The sequence below is a fragment of the Anguilla anguilla genome, chromosome 14, assembly GCF_013347855.1.
Source record: "Anguilla anguilla isolate fAngAng1 chromosome 14, fAngAng1.pri, whole genome shotgun sequence".
NCBI classification, from domain to species: domain Eukaryota; kingdom Metazoa; phylum Chordata; class Actinopteri; order Anguilliformes; family Anguillidae; genus Anguilla; species Anguilla anguilla.
This window is the reverse complement of record NC_049214.1, coordinates 5,073,193-5,098,263: the sequence shown is the minus strand read 5'-3', so window position 1 is coordinate 5,098,263 and position 25,071 is coordinate 5,073,193. Positions and strand designations below refer to the sequence as shown.

Below are 25,071 nucleotides of genomic sequence, written 5' to 3'. Positions count from 1 at the left end.
GAGGAAAGTTTGATAGTTTTGACAATTTCTTTGTGCAAGCTATGAGCTAGGGATGATCCCCCTTCGTGAATAGTCATGTTAAGGCAGGGAATCGGAACACACCGTCTCGCCAGTGGAAGAGAGATCATTTCCAGTGCAGGGAATCCTCAGATCTGATGTTCTTTTTGGGGATATGTAGGACATCTGTGGATTCATCTGCTCGACCCTAAATACATTTTAGCATGCACCCTGATGAGGTAATGCAAACCAAGGGACACATTTAACTTTAATGCAGATGTACTTTTCTGATTCCTGTCCACAATTTATCTACATTTATAGTGAACATCCTTTTTTTTCCATAATTGTTATTACGCCTGGTTTTATGTTTTCTTGCTGGGTGCCTGGTGGGTGTTATCTATAAGAAAATAAAAAGAGTATAATTAGATTACCTTCCCAGAGTAATAAAAATTTTTATACAGGGCTGAACTGGATACGTTAGGCCTCCTTAATTTACAGTTTCCTGGACAATGTTCGTGTAAATAAATGTGTAAATAAATCCCTGTGGGAGGTGTTTAATTGGACATGCAACATATTGGTGAAATGCACGGCACTTCAACTAAATACTTTTCTCGTGAAAACACCCTGCTCTAGGTGTCTTATAAATGATGTTTCTGTGCACTGCACCTGTTTTGCATTGTGTTTTATCTTGCTGCATAGTATTGTTTTCAGTCCCATTTTTTCTGTGTTCTGCTGTGTTGCGTAGTGTTGCGTTGTGTTGCCTGCCAATGCACAGCAAGGAATCTCAGGAATCTGTTTCAGGCTCAATAACTGTCATGACCTGGCTCAAGGGCCATGACAAAAAGCGAGATGCACACTGACGCATTTAAAATTCACGTTTATTTTAAAATAACCTAATTGTACCCAAAACAAGACAAACATGGCGTGTGAAAGTCAGCATTATCAGTAGTGTGGGTGAGTGGAAGTCTGAAAGTTATGCTGAAGCAGTGTTGTATGGTGTACAACCAAAAACACAGCCAACACCAAAACAGAAACCAAATAGTGTGGAGAGAGCTCTCCCGTGAACTGGAGACAGGCATCTTAATCTCTCTGGGAGCCCTGAACACAGGTGCTCCCAACTGCACCAACGACCCTCTGATCTGCTCATCAGGCACCCGTGGGCAATACCACAACGAGCAGCACAGGCAGCAGAGCAGGGGGGTCGTCACACTGTGCGCATCCAAATACTGCGTTTACGTTTCGGTACACCACTCGTATGCACCTGCGTATTGGATGAATCCGCTGACCTTTGACCCTCTCCCACTGTGCCCTCAGGTTCCCGGTTGGGGCGCTGTCGGACGGGCGGTGGCACCAGGTGTCGGTGGGCGTGTCCGCGCGGAGCTTGGACCTGTACGTGGACTGCGTGCTGACGGAGAGCGTGAACTGGACGTCCCCCGGCATGGACATCGCCACCGACGGCCTGCTGATGGTGGGCGGCATCGTCGAGGACTTCGAGACGCCCTTCGAGGTGAGGGGGGGGTTTTCCACTTCCGAAACGGAAAGGACCAGGGACAAAGCCCAATCAGTCAGTCAATCGATCGATCGATCAATCAATAAATCAGTCCTCATTTTTTCAAGGAGTGGTCTCAAAACAAGGTGCAGCACAGCGCTTCTTCACAGTCAGGCCAGTGATTACAGTGCCTTTCAAATCATACCTCAGGTAGGGCCAAGAGTTGGAGGTCTTGAACTTACTCTTCTTCTTCTTCTTCTTCTTCTTTCGGCTGTTCCCGTTAGGGGTCGCCACAGCGGATCATCCGTTTCCATTTCTTCCTGTCCTCTGCATCTTCCAGTTGGAGGTCTTGAACAAGAGGTTAAGATGGTAACATTTTAAGCCTTGATGTGGAGGCTAAATGCAGTTACTGTACGGATTTCCCTGAAACTTGGGCCTTGGGGGGCTGCTTCGCCGGAGCCATATGGTTTTACGTTTAATCTCTCCTGCGATTTTTGCCATTGGGTCGCGTCCCGGAAAAAAAAAGGATGGACTGCACAGAAGAACGGCAGTCTGACGAGAAGTCTGCTTTCTCTTCTGTGATGAATGTTCTGTTTTTTTTGGGTAGGTCGGGGGGGAATCCCGGCCCGTTTGCACCTGCTACCCCCCCCCCCCCCCCCAGGTGGTGGTAATGGTAACTTCATCTCTGTCTCCCTGATGGGGCGGAACATTTTTGAAAAAGCTTTGCCGTCGCGCAACACGCAGTAACAACCCTGCCTGCCAGAGGGCCACCAGCAGGCGAATACGCTCGTAACGAATCGAGCTTGCTCCCTTTCCAGGGTCACCCCCCTCCCCCCTCTCCCAGGAGAAATGCCAGAGGAGACTTAGATCTTGCAAAAGGAAATTGAAGTGTTGCTTTCATCGAGTAAAATTATGACACAATTTTTTGGCAACGCCCAGTTTTTTTTTTGATGACGAAGACAGTAACGTGACAAAAATGCCTTTTTGTGGAAAGATGACGATGACGAATTTGGTTTGCATTTTAAACGAGGAAAATACAACGAAACGAAAACAGACCCCGACGATTTCTGTTGCAGTTGCTTTGTTGCACACACATAAATATGTTACAACCAGGGCCTGACACCCACCACCAGCCAGATGTGCTGTAGAATTTGGCAGTGGCATGTAAGTCATTCACTCTTAGCCTCTTTGGCCAGGACATTTTGGCTGCATTTTCTTTGAAACAGTCAACGTTGTGGTAACACTTCAGGGTTCAGGATTAAGGAGTCATAGTTCATTAACTTGCCTTTGTGAGGCTTGGTCTAAAGGCCCATTCCAGTGTACCCCTGATGAGCAACCTGTGCCGAAACAGCCATTGTGTGTCTTCGCTTCTCTGACCCCCACACAGTCCTGAAAGGGAAGCATTACTTACTTACCTTACTTATTTACTTGCCTTACTTGCATGGTTGATGTGCAAGTGCAGTTTACTATTCATCATGTTTAAGTTCATTTCTCTCTCAGTGCCGCAATAGGCCTTCTGTGCCCGCTTGCTATTATTTTATTTCTTTTTTTTTTATCCTCCTGTTACTCGACTTCTGGCTCCAGAATCATTGCAGTCCAGGGGGGGCCCGTCCCTGGCGCCAGACAGCCAGAGGCGGCACTGCTGCGCATTCTAACTCAGCACTTAACTGGGCAATTAAACCAGCTTTTATTCAACGGAGCTAATGGACCTCACCTGGTTTTGCTAGGTTGCGATTTTGCGTGTGCGTGTGTGCGCGCCCTCAGATGATGACGCGTGTCCGTCCGTCCGTCCGTCTGTCCCTCTGCAGGGCGGCCTGAGGCAGCTGACGTTCCTGATGGGCGACCCGGAGGCTGCCCGCGACCACTGCACCCGCCATGTGCCCGCGTGCGGCGGGGTCCCCCCGAAACCGCCCCGCTCACCAAAACCGCCCCGCACCCTGGAGGTATGTCAGTCACTCCTCTGGGTTGTTTTTCTTCTTCTTTTCCTTCTCCTTCTCCTGCTGCAGATAATATTTTGGTGCTAATTTTGGAGATGAACCACAATAAGAATTGTCTTTATTGTTTCAAAATGCCTTCCACAAAACAACATTTAAGAATTTGTGATTTTTAAGAATCCATGTTCCTTATCTAAACCATAACCATATGGTTCCCACTGCTCATTTCTGGCAAACGGATGCTATCCAAAGACATGATTTTTACAGTGAACCCTCGTAACATATTGAGGACAGTGTCTCATTTGATGTGCGTCGAGTCTTGATGGATCCCAGAATCCTTTGCTTCCGATCCAAAATCTAGCTTCATGCAAAACACCAAACAATTGATAGTTCTTGGTGAAGAAATACTCACACGTGTTCGTGTAAAATTGGAGGAAATCCATGTACTTGTCCCGTCTGCTTTTGAAAGAGTTTTATTTAATGGTTTTACCTGTGCTTCTTGCTTTCCGCTAAGGACCTCATCCTCTCCTCGAATGACCTGGAGGACCTGCTGGAGAGTTCCGAGACCTCTCTCGGCATGCAGGACCCGCTAACCGTGAGTTCGGCATCCCTTCTGCTCGCACGCGATGCGCTTGCACACACGGCAAACACGCGTGCGCCCCAGGATACCCCTCGCACCAATCGACCCGCTCCGGTCCTGCGTAACATTTTGTTTTGACGTGTCTCCTACGGCTAGAACACGAGAAGTTTACCTAAAGAAAAGTATGACTTACAGAGAGATGGATAGCGGAGCCAAACGCGTACAGCTTTGGCCCCGTATGCAATGCGTCCAATGTGTAGCTCCACGGGGGAAGAGGAACCAGATGAGTTTAAATGTGGATGTAGTTTCCTGGCCCGGAATGAACTGCATGTGTTACTGAGTCTTACAGGTGTGTCATCCAGTGCACAAAGGTGGAACCTTGGCTAGCCTTGTCCTGGAAGCACAGCTGAGCTGGGGCTAAGTGAGGAAGGTGGGGACGGTCAAGGGTGCGTATGGAATGTAGGCCAGGGGTCCGAGCGTGTCTCTTGTTTGGGAGAGATGAAAAAAGTGCTACTGCAAATCCGTGTGGCAGGACAGGAAATCGGCATCGTCTGTGCCAAACCGCACTCCGCACTTCGTAATCCAGCAGGTGCCTGCTGTGCCCTGCAGCCTGACTCGGGACGCTTGGCGGCAGTGTAGCGTTATGATTAGGGAGCTGGAGTTGTGACTTGCAGGGGGGTTGCAGTTTCGATTCCCCGGTGTGGTGAGGCACTGCCATTGTGCCCTTGAGAAAAGGTACTAAAACCGGACTCAGCAAGGTGCTTGGCCTGAGCTCTTGGATAAGCGCTCTAGCTGTGAATGGCTCATTGTAAATGTGCAGCGAAGTCTCTGGTTTTTCATAAGACAGAATCACTTGTGTTTCTCTGCGTCGAAGGGTAGCGAGGAGAAAAGCCCTTAAATACTGCATTCTTCAGCTGTAGCACAGTGGAGACCAGATGGCATCAAAAGTCTGGAAGCTGATTGGCTGGGGGAGTGGACGGTTAGGACACATTACACTGGTTCCTCATTAGTTCCTAATGGGGACAGTGTGTGATTTGTGATCACCATGGGAACTGGCCCCCTGGCCTTTGCCTCGCCCCCCCCCCCCCCCCCCCCCCCCCCCCCCCCCCCTCCAGATTGTGACTGTGGTGGCATGTTGTGGGGGGGAGCATATGATGAACACCCCACCAGGGATAGGTGGGAGGAGGGGCGAGTAAAATCCCTCAAAATGTCACTCGCTGCAGCCTCTCCATCAGTAATACTAGATGCTCGTTTTTGTAACAGAGACTTGCAGGCCCCCTGTTGTAATTACTCCACAGGGGTATTTTATGCAAATACGGAGTGATGCGACACGGCGACGACCAATGGGAGGGAAGGCAGCGTGACGGACGTTGCTGAAACAAACGTGCAATCGTGTCTAGCCTACTTGTTTAGTTCTGTAACCTGGTAACCACAAGCGACAACGGTTTATCTCTCCCTCCTGTGTCGCCCCGTGTGACCGTAGGGTTACACCTGACCGCTTGGATGTGTAAACAACGTGTGTACTTCTTAAGAAACACACACGTGCCTCAGAAGTCTGAGGTTTCGTGTGAAGTGCACGCACCTTGTACTGACAAGCCTCTTAGCGTCACATTAAAAGCTTTGTGTTTAAATCACTCTTATTTTTATATTTCATAGTTTTTCTTGCTTTTAGCAGGTGTTCACCTTTTTTTGACTTGATTTGATTTAGCCTGGAGGATTTGGATTCTGATGTTAAAAAAAATTGGCAAAACAATTACTCTAGCTCTTACGAAACGGTCCGACTTGCGCTAAGTCAGCAGACTGTGTCTGTCTTGCGCAACGTTCTCTAGTGCCAGCTGCATGGCATGGAAGTCAGAACAACACTTCACTGGCTGTACATCTGCACCCAGTGGGGATTAAAAATAGAAAAATACCTTTATGTGGATGCGGTTGCGGGCTGAGAGACTGCAGGGGCAGATGTGACGCAGGCAGGTGCTCTGCACCGGAGGAGGCTGGAAACGAGCCCACGGGAGGCCCTCTGCTCCTCTCTTTGGAGAGAGCGGGAGAGCAGAGTCACTCCTGCCCCTGCTCCTCGCTCCTGCTCCTCACTCCTGCTCCTTCTCTCGCTGCTCACTCCTGCTCCTGCTCCCACTCCTCACTTCTGCTCCTTCTCCCGCTCCTCACTCCTGCTCCTGCTCCTCACCCCTGCTCCTTCTCTCGCTCCTCACTCCTGCTCCTGCTCCTCACTCCTCACTCCTACTCCCGCTCCTCACTCCTGCTCCTTCTCTCGCTGCTCACTCCTGCTCCTCACTCCTGCTCCTGCTCCTTCTCTCGCTCCTCACTCTTGCTCCTCACTCCTCACTCGCTCTGGGTCTGCCGGTTGAAGTCTCGTCAGCGTGCCATGATGAGTTCCACGCTCCACAGATGCTCCAGCCGCCAGTCCTGTTTTTCTCAGATATGTGGATTTGTTCCCGTTTCTGTGGTGGATATGATGTTTCCACTTATGGCGTAGTTGCTCATGTTATCCCCTACAGTTAGTGAGCTTTCGCTCTCTCATCCCCCTCTTCCCTTCTTGCTTTCTTCTTATCCCCCTTTATCCCAGTCTTCTGTTCTTCTCTCTTTCCCCTTTCCTTTCGCTTTCCCCCTTTCCCCTTCTCTTCTCTGCTCCCTCTTTCCCTCCCTCTCACCTCTGCGCTTGCCCCGGGCAGCTGCTCCTCATTAGGCAGGGCCTGCAGAGGTTGAGCCACAGGCTCAGCGTGTTTTCAAACACCGGTTTGTTTTTTGTTTAATGCCTAGGGCCCCGTTTCTGCGTCTTGTCGCTCAGACGTGGAACCTTTTGATTGCCGGGCCCTTTTGTTTTGACTCCCCCGCTTTGACGCCTCGTTCCCCGACCGACTGTTTTTTCCCCGGACACCCGCTCTAACGTAGGTCAGCGTCAGTCTGGCAAAAGCCATCCCTCCCCAGCCCTCAGGGCCGAGTTGAAAATGCCAAACTTGTCCTTCATTTATCACACTTTCTGGGAAAAGTTCACAGTCCTCTGGTAAAAAAAAAAAAAAAAAAAAACACGTAATTACAAAGCTACAGCAAATTCTTCTTAAACATGAAATTAAACAGACAGATTTGAGCCTGGTCCCGCCAGTTTATCCAGGTGACCCCTTCGATGGGGTGATGCTCTGGGCTTGCCTCCAGGGTGTCAGGACACGGCACCCCCCTTTGGTAGGTTAAGTGGGGTGCTGTAATTTTGGCTCGGGGTGCTTGCAGGACAGGGGTTGCTGATTGACAGGAGTTGCATCTATCTCCGATAGTACAGCTGTGTGAGGAATCTGTGGGTCTAGGGTTGCCGTGGCACTGGAGGCTGTGCTCTGTCTTTCTGCCTACAGGGCGGACTCCCAGCAGTGCCAGGGTCTGTGCGTGCATCCGTGTGTGTGTGTGTGTGTGTGTGTGTGTGTGTGTGTGTGTGTGCTATGGCTCAATAAAAACGAGCCAAGCATTTCACAGCGCTACATGGTTATCGTTTTAGTAGAAACAAATGTGGAAGACTGAACTACTAGAAATGCAGCGGGAGAAATGTGCGGGAAGTGTATATCATTCATTCTGGGAAAACAGAATGTGTGTGCGTGTGTGTGTGCATGTATGTGTGCGTGTGTGTGCATGTATGTGTGCGTGTGTGCGTGTGTGTGCATGTATGTGTGCGTGTGTGCATGTATGTGTGCGTGTGTGCATGTGTGTGTGCGTGTGTGCATGTGTGTGTGCATGTCTGTGCATGTGTGTGTGCATGTGTGTGTGCATGTGTGCATGTATGTGTGTGCGTGTGTGCATGTATGTGTGCGTGTGCGTGCGTGTGTGTGTGCATGTGTGCATGTGTGCATGTATGTGTGTGCGTGTGTGTGTGTGTGTGTGTGTATGTATGTGCATATGTGCGTGTGTGCACTCGCATGTTTTTACTTCAGTGTATTGTGTGCATGTGTGCACTCCTTCCCCGGGTCAGTCGTGTTTGCTGCGTCCCCTCGTGCCCCTCCTCGCTGGGAGGAGGACAGTGGGTTTGCATAAGCATCGGGGTTTATAAAAGGCTTTGCGGGTTCTTCTGACGTGTTTCCCCGGGGACCAGGGTGGGGGGGGGGGGGCGAGCACAGGCTCAAAAGACCCGAAAGGGAAGTTCCCCGAGGCGAAGGGAACTCTGCGATAGACAGAACCAGGACCGAAGCGTGTGATCGTTTCCAGTCTCATCTTTTACAAAGCACCGTGAACGACAAACCCGAGCATCTGTGAGTTTGACACTTTCCGTGATTCCACAGGGCCTTCCATGTTACCGTTCACAGCTTATTGTTATTATTTTCGGTGCAAAACGTTGGCAGCTGTTGCTTTCTAAATGTGCCTTTTGCACGGGGCCGATTGCTGTCCTGGCATAACCTTCCTGTGACTGCCTGATCTTGCTGAACACTATTACAGGTTAAATGTGGACTGGTTTTGCTGTACACATGTATTTGTATTTCAGACCGTGGCTAATTTGTAATACGAAATCAATTAGAAAATGGCTTTCAGGCAAATGAAAGGAGCGAAGCACATTTAGGCCGTCCGTTGTTTGCTCTGTTTAAACAAGTGCAGACCCCTCCGTTTCCACACCAGGGCCTGGGTTCAGTAAAAACATGTCAGCTTAACTTTCACTCCCGAGTAAATGCAGGCATTTGGGCTTTTTCATCATAAACACAGTTTGGCAAGTTCTTTACCTCACCAAACTGGTTATGAAGGAAAAAAACTGGCACATTTGTATGTTATTGCATAGTAAATTTAAGGACTAATGTTGATTAAGTCCAGACCTGTGACTTTAATCTCTACTGGATTGTGATAAATAACTTTCACTGGAAAAAAAACTGTATCTCAGTATGTGATGAAGCTTGAAATTCACCAATGCTAAACACTGGCCTGGATCAGTACACCCACCTAGGCTAACATGTTTAACACCAGCCTGGGTCAGTGTGTCAGTGTAGTGTAATGGATAGGGAACAGGACTTGTAACTCAGAGGTTGTAGGTTTGACTGCTGTTGAACCCTTCAGCAAAGCAGGCTGTTTCAATGTATGTATGTATATATGTATGTATGTACCACTTATTGTAAAGCATCTTTGAGTTCATGAAAAGCGCTATATAAAATAAATTTATTATTATTATTATTATTATTATTATTAATAACCCTAAATAGTGCCTGTATCAGTGTGTGCAGCCTATCCTTACAACTGAGATTTCTTTTTTTTGCATTTTTGGGCCCGTGCATCCTAAAATTCCTAAAATCGTCTAAAATTCCCTTTTGTTCCTGAGAAAGTGCCTACGGACGAGTGTCAGAGTTACAGACAAAGGGGGCAGGTTTCTGCTGTTGCAGAAGCAACGTAGCTACAAAGCAGAGCCAGCCCTAACCTAACCCTAACCCTAACCCTGTGCCGAAGAGAGAGAGAGAGAGGCTGTTTTTGAAAGTCATCCAGGGCGAACGATGAAACAGTGAGAGGTTTCCCCAACAGCTGGCTAACCCGTGTCGAAGCAGCACATGCATTTTTTGGCACTACGTTGCTGCGGCGCTGTAAATCAAGCAGGGGTTTTGTACACAGGCAGGTGATGCTGTACGTTCCTTGGCTTTGTGTTCGCTGTCAATGTTGATTTCTGGGTTTACGGAGTTTGAGGAACCTGTGGGGCTGGTGGCCAGGTTTCCATGCTGTAAAACGTGATATGTCCCTCATAGCCTCTGTGAGGTACAGAGACTATGCTCCCCCCCCCCCCCACCCAGCTGTAGGGACACACTTCACCTGTACCGTGATGTGAATGAGTCACACACACACACACACACACACACACACATGCATACACACAGACACACACATACACACGCACACATGTGAACACACACACACATACATGCGCTCACACACGGGCGCACACAGACAAACAGCGGAACTGAAAGAGAGCAGCTGGTGAACCTGAGCAAGTTTAGCAAGCATCCAGCTGTAATTACTGAATGTAATGCACAAAACTGATTGTCTCAGTAAGTCATGCTGGTCGCACTACAGTCGATTAGAGCAAAGTAAGTACTCTCAACAAAATTACATGAATTCAGATCAACTCAAAAAAGAGCTGGTTTGATCCCTCTCACCAAAGACAGGAAGGAGGACGAGGAGGAGGAGGAGGAGGAGGAGGAGGAGGAGGAGGAGGAGGAGGGGGGGGGTTGAACAGGAAACAATGGCGCCTGTGATCGTGCGGAGACGACCGAGCGGGGCCAGCAAGTCGGGGCCCATTTCTATCAAGCGGCAGACCTGAGAGGGGAGCCTGTTTATGAGAGAAGAGCAACACGCCCATCTCTCCCTCTTACAGTACGACGTAAAACATAAAACATAAAACAAGTTCCCATCTGGATTCCGTTTGATCGCTGTTGTAGCGCGGAGACGTTTTTTTTTAACGTAGGGCCCCCTCTGCCGAACCCGAACCCCACGGGATGGGACGGGACGGGACAGGACGGGACAGGACGCGGCTGGACAGGCCGGGGCAGGCCCACAGAGCTGACGCTCCTTTCAGACCCCCCCCTCCCCCCCCCCCCATGGCGCGTGTCCGACCGTATGTCTCCTCGCTGCTGGGGGACAGGAACATTACTTTCCTGGCTAAGAAAAGACAAGGCCCCCTGTGGCAGCTCTCTCCCCATCTACACATCTAAACATTTTCCTCTCCTCTTCCTTTTTCTCTCCCTCTGTTTCTCCATCTTTATCTGCTTCTCTCTCTCTCTCTCTCTCTCTTTCTCTGTCTGTCTCTCTCTCTCTCTCTCTCTCTCTGTCTGTCTGTCTGTCTGTCTCTCTATCTCACACTCTCTCTCTCTCTCCTTATTTCTGTCTCTTGCCCCTCAAGGAAATCTCCGTCTGTCATCAGGGCCTCAGGCCCCGGAGTCAGTCTAACTTATAATTACCCGTTCGCTCCTGCAGTGATTTAGTGTGGCCGCTTTGAGCTCTGTAAATCACAGGCGCTTATCTCAGTCAGTCAAAGAGAAGAGGGGGGGGGGGCAGGGGGGTGTCAGATATTGCTACATCAGGACAGCAACCTATTAACCGCCCCCCCACCCCCACCCCCCACCTCACACAGCTGTTCTCACAAGGCGAATCAGGGGCGGCCATTTTTAAGGGGAACCACACTCCTCAAAACACCTCTTGCCCTCATCCCGTCCTGGACGAAGCTGGAATCTTGGAGTGGGGGGGGGCGGGGGTTCTGCGTTGTGATCCCGAGGGCAAAGGGAAATGCTGGAAGACATTAGCGTGTTTTCGGAAAGCTCAGAGAGGGGTGCTGGAGCTTGCCATGTAGGAATGAGGGATAAGGGGGCGCTTCTTGTTCTTTAATTGCATTGCTTGTAAACTCTGTCACACGCCATTGTCTAAGTGCTCAGCCATGCGATAATGTTCGCCATGGGAACTGTCAGTGAAATCCGTTGCTGTGGTTTCTGGTTATTTGCATGGCAGACATGAGGTAATCCTTCCTGCTCTGGGGACAGTAACCCAGTTCCCCAATTTTCCAGTTCCCCAGTTCCCCCATCCACCCCCCACCCCCCAATCCTGTTTCCAATCCCAACCCCTAACCCCAATCCCAACCCCAGTTTTGGGGCTCTGTTGGTCCCTAATGTTTCACTCTTGCATAAATCACAGTAATAAGCATTCCTTCTTCACATTAGCCTTAAGCTACTTTTTCTGTTTAATTAGTTTCCCCCGGTGGACTGCATATCTTTTATTTCATTTTTTTTTTCCCTTTGGTCCATTTTCAGAATTCTGAAGTGTTTTTGCTTATTGGCTGTACGGGTGGCTTGTCGGGTGTGAAAATTCTTAATTTCAGGTAGACGGTAGATGGGAGAGCTTTATCAGCATATTCTGAGTCTGTGAACTACATCCATTTGTGTATTATTTTTACCATGTTAAATTATATGAAATTATGTACTCAAATATAGCATCATTTGCGCTTTCTCTTGAATGGAACAGCATGGTAGATCCACACTGCAATACTTTTTTCTTTATTTTACTTTTTACATCCTTCAATTTTGCCTATCCTTTTATTTTTGCTGATGCATTTTATTTTTCCTGATGCATGTCGTATGTTGTACTATGGTACCCTTAAGGGCTAGACATATGAAATGGTGGAAGACACTTACGTAAGTAAAAACAAATCAACCACCAATCAGTCATATGTCCAGCTGGTGTCCCCGTGGCTTGCCGTCAGTGCAGCTCTTGGCCCTTTGATCATTGAGAAGACAGCTAAAGAGTTACTCAGGTGCATCAGCAGTGACTGCCAAGGTCTGCACAGTGTCAGTATACATCCCAAATCTGACAGAATAATAAGCAGCAGTTACATGCATTTAAAGCAGGCGCCTTCCTAATGTACGTACAATATATCATATTCCTAAATTCTTTTATAAATAGCATGTAGAAGATACATTACAGTACATTACATTACAGGCATTTAGCAGACGCTCTTATCCAGAGCAACTTACACAACTTTTACATAGCATCCATTTATACAGCTGGCTATGTACTGAAGAAATTCTGGTTAAGCACCTTGCTCAAGGGCACAACGGCAGTGTCCTACCCAGGAATCGAACCTGTGACCTTTCGGTCACAAGCCCAGTTCCTTACCCACTGTGCTACACTGCCGCCCACACTTGGCAAGTACCTGCCATTTTAAAGAAGCCCCCCGGGATGAAGTAGTTGAGGAACCGGTGTATTGTGTGTTGTGTGTTGTTGTACGGTATTTGCTGAAGTGCTGTGCTGCTGGGTCTGGAACTCGTGGCTGGGACCTGCAGTCTGCTGTCTCCATTGTCTCTGCACTGGATTTATGTGATTTTGAAGTTGGAGTTACAGTCAGGGTCATAGAAGTTTGATGATTTACTTAGGTCTTAATCAGGACCTTATTAAGTAAGGTCCTTATCAAGCTCCCCCCAGAGCAGAGACACGACACACACACACACACACACACAGATACACAACACAAAAAACACACATATACATGTGTAATTTGCTAACACAGTTTTTCTCTCTCTCTCTCACACATCACACACACACATACACACACACATACACAAAATACATGTACACATATGCTAACAGACACGGTTTCTCTCTAACACACACACATACGCACAAAATACATGCACATATGCCAACAGGCACGGTTTCTCTCTCACACACACACATACACAGAAAAACATCCACATATGCTAACTGACACGGTTTCCCCCTCTCTCTCTCTCTCTCTCTCTCACACACACACACACACACACACACACACGCACATGCTCACAGACGCACAAAGCGCTGCTGCACACACACACACACACACACACCCGGCAGTGGGATACCTGCGAGGGAGAGAGCGAGAGAGAGAGAGAGAGGTAGTGTTTGGGAGCGGGGCTGGATGAGAGGAGAGTGGGCGGGGCCAGGAGGATTGCATTATGCCGTGTAGGTGTGAGTGTCTGTGTGCCAGCTTCGCGAGAGAGAGAGAGAGAGAGAGAGGAGTCTGTGTGCATCCCTCTGGAACTCCCTGCGGATCTCTGCGGGATTGTCAGCAGATCGTTGCCCGGGAAACTCGGTGGATTGCCTTGCTGGAACCCTAAGTGCAGATCCTTTTTGGATACTCGGACTCTCGGGGAGTGGAGAGTGTTGCCGCAGTTCGGTCCGGTGCAGTTTGGCGTAGTTTGGTACCGCTGTACTGTGTTCTCCACCATGAGGCTCTGTGTGTGGCCGCTGGCCTGTCTCCTCCTGTACCTGCTGGTGGGTCCGTGCGTGGAGGGGGAAGAGATGCATGCTGGGAAGGTATGATCGGCTCCGGTCAGCTGACCACGCTGAAACAGCGGACACTTCTGTAGGATCGAATCTCTGTGTGTCTGCGCCATGCCTAGCATCAGTGTGAATTCCCAAAAATTCGCTATTTATCTTTACAGAGCAACTTTGTTGTCAGTGTGTGTGTTCATATCAAGTTAGAGATCAGTGCACATCTGTTAAACTATAAAAGCTGTGCCAAAACTGGTTGCTTTCACAGTCAAACTTATGAATGTATTACTTTCTTATTATGAATTTAATTATGTTTGTTGTATGTTTCTTTGTTTTATAAAAAAAAACTGAGTTAACAATTTTGAACCCAGTGCAATTTCGCAAGAGCTGTCTGAGGGGAAGAAAAAAAGAAAACATTTGGCACGTGGCGCGGTGTCGAAAGATGCTGTAATTTGGATGCATTTACTGTGGCATCGAAACGCAGGTATTTGCTGTTAACGTTCCAGTGAATGGTGGAGGGAAGAGATTGGGGTTCCCTGCTGGGTTCGTAATGGCCGCTCGTGGTTTTAATTGCAGGTCGCGTGCTGTACAGCACGAGCATGTGCAGAGTTCCGCACGGGCTTTCGCTCTCCCTGTTAAAGCGGTTTGCTGCTCAACGTTTAGACCCAGCGAGTTTCCATTTACAAGCCACAACAGTCGCTACGTGCGGCGTTCCCTTCTGGCAGTTTCCAACAAGTTCAAATTATCCTGGAGGGGGAAGTTTGCTTTCCTGCAAGTCTTTACAAAAAAAAAGGTATATGTAAGCAGGCTTAGAGGTGCTGAGGTCCTGGATTCCTTTTCTGTTTATAGCCTTAGAAAAAGGTCGTTTGCATGGGGTGCAACTTTCATGTAGTACGGCTGTAGTTTGTGATTTAGTGAAATGTACGACTCGCTGTGGATAGTTCCAAATGTATGTTAGCACTGGAGATTAACTCCCATGGTATGACACTGCAGGTTATCTCTCACATATCCTCAGAAGACCAGATGAAGCCTCCTGCTTCATGAACTTATATGCAATTGGGTTTTCCACCCACCCCTTGTGGAAGTGGAATATACTATAATATATCTTAAATATGAAAATACGATGGCAATGTATTTTGTAGCAGTGTGATATAACATTGAAGTGTGTTTTTGTCAATGTATTGTGGAGTGCTGCAATATATTGATAAAATATTTCAGTGTATTTTCTAATTCTTCCATTTTTCGTAAAGACCAAACGCCCCTAATTTAATCCTCTAAGAGCGGTGACACACATATTTCGGCTAATCAGGTCGGTCAACTGAGAGCACAGCTGTCATTCACAGTGATGATATGGGGAGACAGAGTAGGCAGAGGTGGAAAGTCCAGGTGTCAAAGTAGAAGTTCAGCCGTGTGTTTCTTTCTCCCCGTGAACTCAGCCCAGCTGACTTCACTAATTAGTTCCACCTCCTGGCTGAAGAGAATTGTGCTAATTGCCAAATCCAGGCGATCGGAGGTAAACACTGGGTAGGCCTTTTTAACTTTCCGAATATGGATTCTCCACATCTGTGCAGAGGGGAGGCAATGCAAGGGCTTCTGCCGTCAGTCAGCTGTGGGGGGTGGGGGGGGGGGTGGCCAGATGTGGAGAGCTGGCCAGATGTGGAGAGCCAGTTTATTTGGGAATTTTACCGGGGCGCTGAGGGTGACACCCCGACTCTTTTAAAAAAAAAAAAAAAAAAAAAAAAGTGGCAGAGTATCATTAGTGACTGCGGGGGGAGCCAGGGCCCCTGTATGGTGTCCCACTTGATATTGAGGCGACGGCAAAAGCGGAGATTATCCCCCTGACAGCCCCCTGACTGGCCGGGGGGTGAAGGCTGCAGAGAGGGGGAAAGGGGCTGAATTAAGCGGGAACATCTGAACCGTTTCGGGTCCGGCCGCGGCGTGGAGAGACGTCGTCACGTGACCTTCGCTGGGCTTATTCACGCCGTGTCCTCCTCACGGGCGTGGGAAGTCGAGGGCAGCCACTGAAACACCCGGCCAATCGGGGGGCTGCAGATGATCCGCCGTCCGCAGCTTACTATTGGCCATCGGCACGTTTTCCAAAAAAACACACTTTTGCATGAAGTTTGATGAGCATACGCCTGGCAAGGAGACTGGAACTCCACTTGTTGTGCCCTGTTTTTTTTGTCCCGTCCTTTGAGAGCGGCTCTGCGGTGGATCTTTCCCAGAATAGTGTCTAGAGGGATTGCGGGAAATAAATGAATAAATTAGTTTATGAAAGAGTAATGTGGTCTCTTTCTCTCTCTGGGTCCCCGTCCTGCCACTTCACTGTTATTTCTGGACTGACTCTTTTAAGCTGAGCAGAATGGATTTGTGTTTTTTGCTGTCGTTAGCTTTATAAAACGTGAGCACTGGTCTGGGTTTATGGGTTTATTCCTTGTGAAAGAAACATTTTGAGGTTGCCATGGTTGCGCTACTAAAGTAAAGAATCGCGCTGCAAAAATAATGGGGGCGTGACGAAAAAAAATAAACATTACACGTCGGTTTGTCAGGTTGTGTCAGGTTGGTTAACCCCAGGCTACACTTGGTGCGTTAGGTATTTCATAGTCATGTTTACAGTAGGGGTGTAAGAAAATATCGATACACTTGAGTATCACGATATTATGTTTTGTGGTACTGTATCGATTCTCAAAAACACTATCAATTTTTAATTCATAGTTTACATGCAAAGATTTGTGGCAGACGGTGGTTCATTTTGTGTTGGGTTTAAACCCCCAACCGCTAGATGGCAGTGTTGTAATCTATCTTTAGCCATTTGACTCTTCCACTCCAACGTAAACTGAGACAGGAAGTAGTGTAAGGGTGCACCGCTAACCTTACCATTAGCATACCTAGCTGTCAAGTAACGTTACCACCGATGGCTTTATACTATGACAGTTTTCCTAAAATTAGATTTTTAAAAATTGCAATGTATCACCTTGCTTACATTATCGCAATATATCGCAATATATTGAATCGTAACCTCTGTATCATGATATGTATTGTATCGCCAGATTCTTGCCAATACACAGCCCTGGTTTACAGTGTCATTTTCACACTGTGCCTGATCTGGAGACGTGTTTGACTCTGCAGCCGAGGGGACCTGACCTCTCTCACCACCCTCCATCTCCTCTGTCAGGGCTCGGGCTGGCCTGCTGATGACCCTTCTCACCTCCGTTCTCACTCTCACTCCGTTTTCCCTCATTCCGTCTGTTCTCACCTGTCCTCTGCCAGGTGTTCTCATCTCTTCTTATTTTTTTTCCTTCTCTTCATTCCTGTCCCTCTGCTTTTTGACTTGTCCTCACGTTTTGTTTTTTCTTCTTGCCTCCCATCCACCACTTGTTCTGCTTCTTTATTTTACATCACTCATTTCCACACATACATACACTCACACTCATACACATACACACACACATACACACTCATACACACACACACACACACATACACACTCACACACACACACATACATACATACACACTCTCACTCACTCATACTCACACGCAAATACACACACACACTTGTACACACACACACACACACACACACACACATACACATACACGTTTACACACGCACATGCGCACACACACACACGTACCGAAGCAGTCTGGCCCGCAGTTTGTCCAGCTGTTCCTGGCGAGGCGCAGGCGAGGTGCAGGCGGCTGAATGGTCTCCATACCTGAGGTGTCCCGGGCCTGATTTATGTGCCTCGTCCCTTCTCAGATTTTCATTCTAGGCCGCTTCAAACGACGCCCCTCCTGGGGTGAGCACACTGAGGGAGGAGGGAGGCCCAGCCCGAACCAGCACCGCGTCGGGCTTGGCTTACACACCCCACATCTCCCCACCTGACCTGCGTGACTGTTTTTCCCCCCCGGGCAGACGAATCCGACACTCCCCGCAACGCACCGTCAGCCTCCCTGCCCCAAGCCTGCCCAGCGCACCCACATTGAACCGAACATGTTTATTCATTTTTTTTAGGAATTTATTTTTTCATTAAGAGAGGCTTAAGTTCACGTAAAATGAAAAAAAAAGAACATTCAGAGTATCGTACCTCAAACGTATCGTACTGTACATGAAACTGTACCAGTATGAGAAGCTACAGAATGAATGGGGAGCTGATTAGCAGTGCATTCTTAATGTAAAAACCATTTAAAGAAAATAAAACAAAATCGCACACACTTGCTTTCCAGTTTTTTTATGCTTACCCTGGTGAAGAGATGCTACCAGGCCCGGCTCCAGCCGTCTGAGTCAGGGTGGGCTGAGTGCCATTTTGGGGGGGGGGGGAATACCATTAAGAAAAACAACGTTTGTTTTTCAGTGAAGAGGATATATCCAAGTATGTAATAACCATGGCTATCACAACCTAAACTAATTTAAAGATTAACTTTGTTTTTGTGAAGGTGAATTTGTTTTTCATGACGTCAAGTTTTATTAAATGGACAACAGCTTGTGATGAAAAGGTTCAATACCTGGACTGTTTAGCCATTGTGTACTGGAATAGCTTAACTAGTTTTATACCACAGCAGTGTAAAAGCTTTGTTTCGTTTAAACATGAAATATTTATAGGGCCAAAAATCTTGAAAAGGATTCACGGTTATTTCAGTATTCACCAGTATGCAGTGATTGATAGTGTGCAGACTCCCTGAGTCTGGGTGAGAAAGAAGCAGTGACTGCTTTGCTGGATTTGCCAGCCAGTGCATGGTTACTGGTTTAATGTGGACAGAGTAGGCACTCTAACCCACGGCAATCTGTGGAGCATTGCACAACTACACGCACAAATGAAATAGTCTTGTAAATGGGTGAAAATGAATGTAAATGAAAGATAAAATGAGAATACAGTGACAATTCTGCCACCCTTATACGATTAAAAGGCAAAAGGTGATACTCTATATACTACAGTATGATTTTTTTTTTTTAATAAATCATTCCACTTCAGAACTACACTAACGGGAGGTGTATAAAATTGAATAATAATGATTATTTGGATTGCTCAGTTTTTCCAGTACATCACATGGCTAATCAGTAATTGTAGTGCCTGGCGTGTACCCACAGAAAGCATGTGTGTGCTAATTGACAGGTGCACGTAACAATAAAACTTACTTGTGCGCACATTAGCTCCCTGTTTATAATTTATTTGCATAGTTTTCGTTATACGTGTAGTTATTCAGTGTTGTAAACAGGCCTTTGCACCTGTTAGCTTGCCGGTGCGTGTAGATGTGTTTTAAGGCCCCGTACCTGCAGCTGGAGAGTGTTTACCTGGCCCCTGCACGGGTGCTGCACCACCCCACCTGCTCTAGAAGCAGGAGCTGGTCACCTGACACCTTCGGCTAACGTAATTCCATCGACGCACCAGCATCGTCATAAATATGGGCCCCAAACCAGATACTTCTTAAATATATGGCCCTTGTTATTGCACTGTAATATGAAAGTAATATGAAAAATATTGCCTCACTCTGCACTCCAGACTTACAAGCTTGTTATATGAAGCTTGTCCTATCAATCTCGCCCTGCGGCGCAGCTAGCTTCCAGCTTCATGCCTGGCCTGTCAACGCTGTGCGTTCTTAGGCGGGGTGTGCTGTGGATTTTGAAAAGGCACCATGTTTGGGCTTGGAACACCAACTTGAACTTGCAAGCGAAGTAAACGCGAGGGAAATAAATGAAATTCCCCGAAGATGATTTCACAGTTGGCCCCACACAGTGTGGCGATCGTGACATTAAATGTGTCTGGTGCTCTTGCTCAAAATAATAATGAAGCCAAAAGTAGGCAGTTTTTCCAAGTTATATTTAAATAAACATTATTCGCAGGACAAAATATCTCAGCTTGCTTACTCAACCATTAGGCTGAGCATGAATCTAGAGAGCTGCTGCATCTCTGTGTAGCTTTGCTTGTGTGTTTGGCTGGGAAAAATAAAAAAAGAATTGTTGAGAGAGCGATACGATATTGATCTCTATTTCACTGAATATTTACGAGCCGAGAGTCAGCTGGCATGCAGATGTGATATATTTGGTCTAGTTCATAACCAGAATTAGTTTGATCGTGTTAGGTTGCGAGTCTGTTATGTTGCCATTTTGCCAGCTAGATATCTAGATATCAACAAGCACCTATGTATTGCAACCAGCTCTTTTTGCTGTTTGGAGTTCAGCTAAGTTTGTTCACTTCTCAGTCTGGCAGGTGGGGGTGACTCGTCTCAGCTAAATGTAGTTTGTTGTCAGTAAACACAAAGAGATATTAGCTTGGTAGCAAGCTTACTAGTGAATATATTTGGCTTATGGCCTGAATTCTGTTAACACAGTAATTGTTGCCGGTTTAGTTAACTGCCAACTTGCTCTACTGGAGTTCCACTAATGTTAAAGTCAATGTAGACTTAAGTCAATAGCAACTGTTTTAGAGCTTTATGGTTTAAGTGTATATATAATATAACTTAACGAGCACAAGCAATGTAAAATTTCAGTTTAAGGAAGTGAAATTTGGTATGGGTTAAAACCGAGAATCCAGTCTGGAATAATAGAGACGAAAGAGATTTGTAGTTGGCTCCACCATTGGCAAATCAACTAACGGCGTTTTAAAAATACAAAATTGTTGAATGTTCACATATTTTTGAGAATATTCCCAAGGTTTTTTTTTTTTTTTGAGCCAAGTTCCTGTTTTATTTACTGCTGCAGTTTATTCTTTAGAAAGTTTTGCAACCAACAGGTCTTCATTAAGCCCATATGTTTCCAACAGCACTTGCATTGTGACATAGCGTCTAAAGCCAAAGTATAAACAGTGTGGAATTGTTATATAACGGGTTTTGGTGTGTGTGGAATGTGATGGAAAGCACTTGTACGATGCAGACAGTAGTGCTCCTGGTGGAGCGCCTGGGTAGTGCAGCTGCATTTGTTCCGAAGCTCATCTGAGTTTTGTGAGGGAGAATTTGCAAGGACACCCACAGGGAAGCTCTAGGGTGGGAATCAGGCCGAGTTTAAAAAAATTTAGCCACAGGATTGACAGCCAGGAGATTAAGTGTCCTGTTTATATAAGCTCTGTCTTGGCAAAGATATCTGTAGTTTTGGGTTAGAGAGAACTGCCCGTTGTTTATACCTAGAGAAGTTACCCCTGTTGTACCACCCCACTCAGAACCCCCCCCCCCCCCCCCAGCTGAATGTAGCTATGTTTTGCTTTGTGATTAAGTAGGTTGTTCTTATTATGCTGCATTAAGAGCCTGGGTTAATTTTATTTTCCTTCAGGCATTTAGCTTCCTGTAGTACCGCAATATATACATACACGCACACACACACACACACAAACACATGTGCATGCATGCACACACCCGCACAAACACACGTGCACATGTACACACACACTCACACAGGCATGCACACTCATACTCACGCAAACCTACTCTGTGGTTGTCAGTGGAGCGCATTAGCCTGCCTATTCCCTGTCCCGTGTCCCATTTCCTCTCGTAAATGCTGGTTCCCACATGCCTTTTGACCTTTTTAAACGGGGCCTGCTGCAGTGTGTTAGGGTCGGCCGTTAGAGTTTATGGCCTCCCACCCTGTCCGTGCCTAACGCTCTCTAATGCTCTCCTCCCCGGCTAGCTGAGAGCTCTTCCTGCACACCTCTCCCCATCCTTCCCCTTAGCATATTTCTGCCCTAACCTCATGATGTTCTGGCAGGTTTGAACCGCGCAGGTCTATGGTTAAATGGCACCTGGGCTATGTTTTAAGATTTAACTAAGGGTAAGTTGAACGGTCGGGTGTAACCATCAAGGCATTATAGAACTGTTTTAAAGAAAAACATGAAAATTAATTTAATTTCAGAGAAGGCATATATGTTTAGCAATATCTATAACTTGTAATCACAGCACGTATGACTGGTACATGTATGTTCGCAGGGAACAGCACTTCAGGTGGGTCTTCTGGGGGTATTTGAGGGCCGTTTTAAAGATCAGGGAAGTGGGAACACTGAAATCAGTCTCTTGCCTGAGATGGGTTGCAGTGATGCGGGTTATGTGGAGAGCTTTTACCCCTCGTCTCCCATCTGTCTGTTTGCAGTTAGGTGACACCCACTTTGGTGTATAAAATAAAAGGGGGGGACAGGAGTGGTTCTTGGATGTTGAATCCCATTCCTGGTGCTCGTTCTAAAATATGCTTTCCAACGGGATAATCTTCGTTTAGTTTAGTTTACAGGCATTTACCAGACCCTCTTATCCAGTGCGACTTACATTGTATCCATTTATACAGCTGGATGTATACTGGAGCAATGCAGGTTTAGTACCTTGCTCAAGGGTACAAAGGCAGTGTCCTACCGGGGAATCGAACCTGCGACCTTTAGGTTACAAGACCAACTCCTTAGCCATTATACTACACTGCCGCCTCATATTCTGCGCTACTCTGAGGGGCTTGGCTGATGTGAGCTGTTGAGAATGTTTGTTTTTCTAAAGACATGGATATGAAAAAATCCTTTCAGTTAATTTCCTTCATGCTGGGCATATGTGCTATTTAATACTGCTGTCAGCTCAATGAAACATTTTATCCCGAGACACTTTTTATTGAAATAAACTGAGAGCAGCTCAGCTCAGCTGTGTTGGGCAGTACCCAAGACTGTCATAAAAACTGCCTCAAAAAAAAACTGCTCTTAGTCTTGCTATCTGCATAAAGACACATTAGAATCTGAGGCAAAATGCACTCAACTGACAGTCCCTCTTTGGGAGGCTATCCATCCACTAGTCAAAAAAGACGGTGGCAATACACTTTTGTCCAAAAATCTTACATAAATAAGACCTTTTACTCCACGTTGCCTGCTTTTTTCACATTTTTAAATTCATTGTGATTGTGCTATTGTATTACACTGGGCGGTCATTTTCAGGATGTTTTACTGCAATAAGAATACACTGTATTGTCAGTTCCACTACTACTACACACACATACACACACAAGCAATCATGCGTACATACACACACACACACACACACGCATGTACAAACAGACACACCCACACAAATCCTTGCACGCACACATTGATACACATTGATTTGCATGCCCATGCAGACCAGCTCAGGTACTCACGCACACAGTGGCACAGTGGATTCGGTGCATGTCCATACTCCGTGGGTCTCACAGTGTGGGCATAGAGTTCCCCAGCCTGTGCAGGCTGTGCCAGGGGCTCTGGGATTCTGAGGTTCTCTTGGCTCGGCAGCATTATGCAGATTGAACGAGGAGAACTGCCTTCGGTGATAAACCGCTGGCCCTTCTAAGAGGCACACTTGTTCCCGGCTGGACCACAGGGCATAAACTGCTTTCCAACCACACTGCTGGAAGGAGACCTGCTAAAATTAAATAGTCCCTTTCTTGCTCTCCGTCTCCCTCTCTCTCTCTCTCTCTCTCTCTCTCTCCAACTCTTACTTCCTCTCTCTTTTGCACCTTCTCCCTAGAATTCTGTATTCTTAGTCTGCGTAGATTTTATGACCCTTAAGTACATTTTTACTGCAAAGATAATTGTTTTTGAAACCATTTTCAGATGCAGTAAACACAGCAGGAGTCACAGTCAGTTGTTTGCAATTTTATAATGGGGCAAGAAAAAGCCTAACAGAGAAAAATGGTGGACAGAACTGGGTGCTGTGGCAGCTCAATAGAAGCTAGAGCAAGGAATGAGTTCAGCTGTTGTGAGCTGACTCAGGGCTAGGAGCTATATGGGTATATTGTGCATGAATGCTGTTTGTTAATGGAGGGACTGGCATCTGTTGCGTTTTGAATGTTTGATTCCCAGGAGGAAGTGTGGAAGTGGTGTGAAAGGGAAGTCATCTCCATGTAACCTCTCTCTCTCTCTCTCTCATCCCCTTTTCCCCTTTGTCTCACTCTTTCCCCCCATTCTCAGTTTCCTTCAATTGAAATATGAATTTTAAACGTTCTTCATTTTCTTGACGGGAGAACTTGTGTGCTACAGCATTAAAACATAGATGACTTTAACAACTCTGCCACTCGCGCAGACAAGGAAAAAAAAAGTGTGCAACTCTCCTTCCTCACCCACTCCTTTACACAGATAGCCACGTCCAGTTTTGACCAAGAGAACACACAACTCAAGCACAAATTATCCTCCTGTGTTTTGTGATTTCGGATAATATTGCATGGATAATATAAATTTAAAACCACTGTTGTTTTGTTCAGCTAGTTTTGCATCTGTTATAAATGGGCTGCCTGTGCCTTCTTGGTGATAGTGTGATAGTGCACTCTGTATAAGTGAATATAATATAATGTGATATTTAGCCCACACCCGCTATAGCAGACAGGGATGTGTTGGACAGCTACCGCTATCATGCTGTAGCCTCTTCACCTAGAAGCATTTTTATTTTAACTGGTTCTCCCTCTCTCCCTCTGCGTCTGTCTCTCAGGGGGGCAGTGCCCGAGGTGACGGGACGACCCCGCTGGGCCCCATGAGGCCGGGCACGCTGGAGCGGGGCGACGTGTTCCTGCTGGAGGAGGACACGGACCTGGCCGAGCCGAACCTCCCGGCCCCCGGCCGCAAGAAACGCCCGCGTCCCAAGCCCAGCTCCGCCTCCAAGCTCCGGGAGGAGAACATCACCGCCGACAAGACCAAGCCCGGCGGCGGGGCCCGGCGGCCCTTTCCCGGCAAACCCTCCGATGACATCATCGACCTCGACTCCGCCTCCAACCCCTCCCGCGGCCTGAAGAAAACCCCTGCGGGGGGGAAGACCCCACCCGAGCCTTCCACGCCCACCAGCGCCTTGCCCCGCCCCCAGCATCCTGACTCCAACCGGCTGAGGGAGGACGAGGTTCCCCCCTCGACCTCGCCCCCCTCCCCCGTCGACGCCGCCCGGTCCGGGTCGGAATCGGAGACCGTCACGGTGGGGCAGGACCTGGCCACGCCCACGCAGCTCAGCAGCAGGCCGCCGGCCACGGGCACGCCCTCAGGGACAGCCAAGGTCCCCCCCAGAGATGGTGACATCGTCCGAGGCTCCGACAACAAGATGTACAGGGTCCTGAAAGGCCCCCCAGGGCCAACGGGGCCCTTCGGGAAGCCAGTGAGTCGCTTCCTCTCTCCTTCCTCTGCTGCCATCCTGTTGACATTCAACATTTATATTTAGGTATTACACAGATGCTTGCTTAGTAGTGAACCGAACGTATGAACCAAATGAATGCAACGAGTGGATAATGGTTTAGACTATACTGTACAGGAGGTTAAGACTCACAAAAAATATATTTCATTTCACATGAAAATTTGCAGGTGTGAAATGCTTTGTTTCCCGATTTGTTGCAGAAGATACAGGCTTCC

General features: G+C 47.4%; 1 protein-coding gene across 1 annotated transcript in view; it reads left to right on the top strand.

Annotated features, from left to right (window-relative positions):
- si:ch211-196i2.1 (collagen alpha-1(I) chain) overlaps window positions 1–25,071 on the top strand; it is a 129,075-nt gene that overhangs the window by 43,724 nt on the left and 60,280 nt on the right. Inside the window, exons 4-7 of the mRNA XM_035391561.1 lie at window positions 1,312–1,504; window positions 3,295–3,429; window positions 3,935–4,015; window positions 24,170–24,820. Coding sequence (XP_035247452.1) covers window positions 1,312–1,504; window positions 3,295–3,429; window positions 3,935–4,015; window positions 24,170–24,820 — 1,060 coding nt within the window. The remainder of the gene's footprint in view (window positions 1–1,311; window positions 1,505–3,294; window positions 3,430–3,934; window positions 4,016–24,169; window positions 24,821–25,071) is intronic.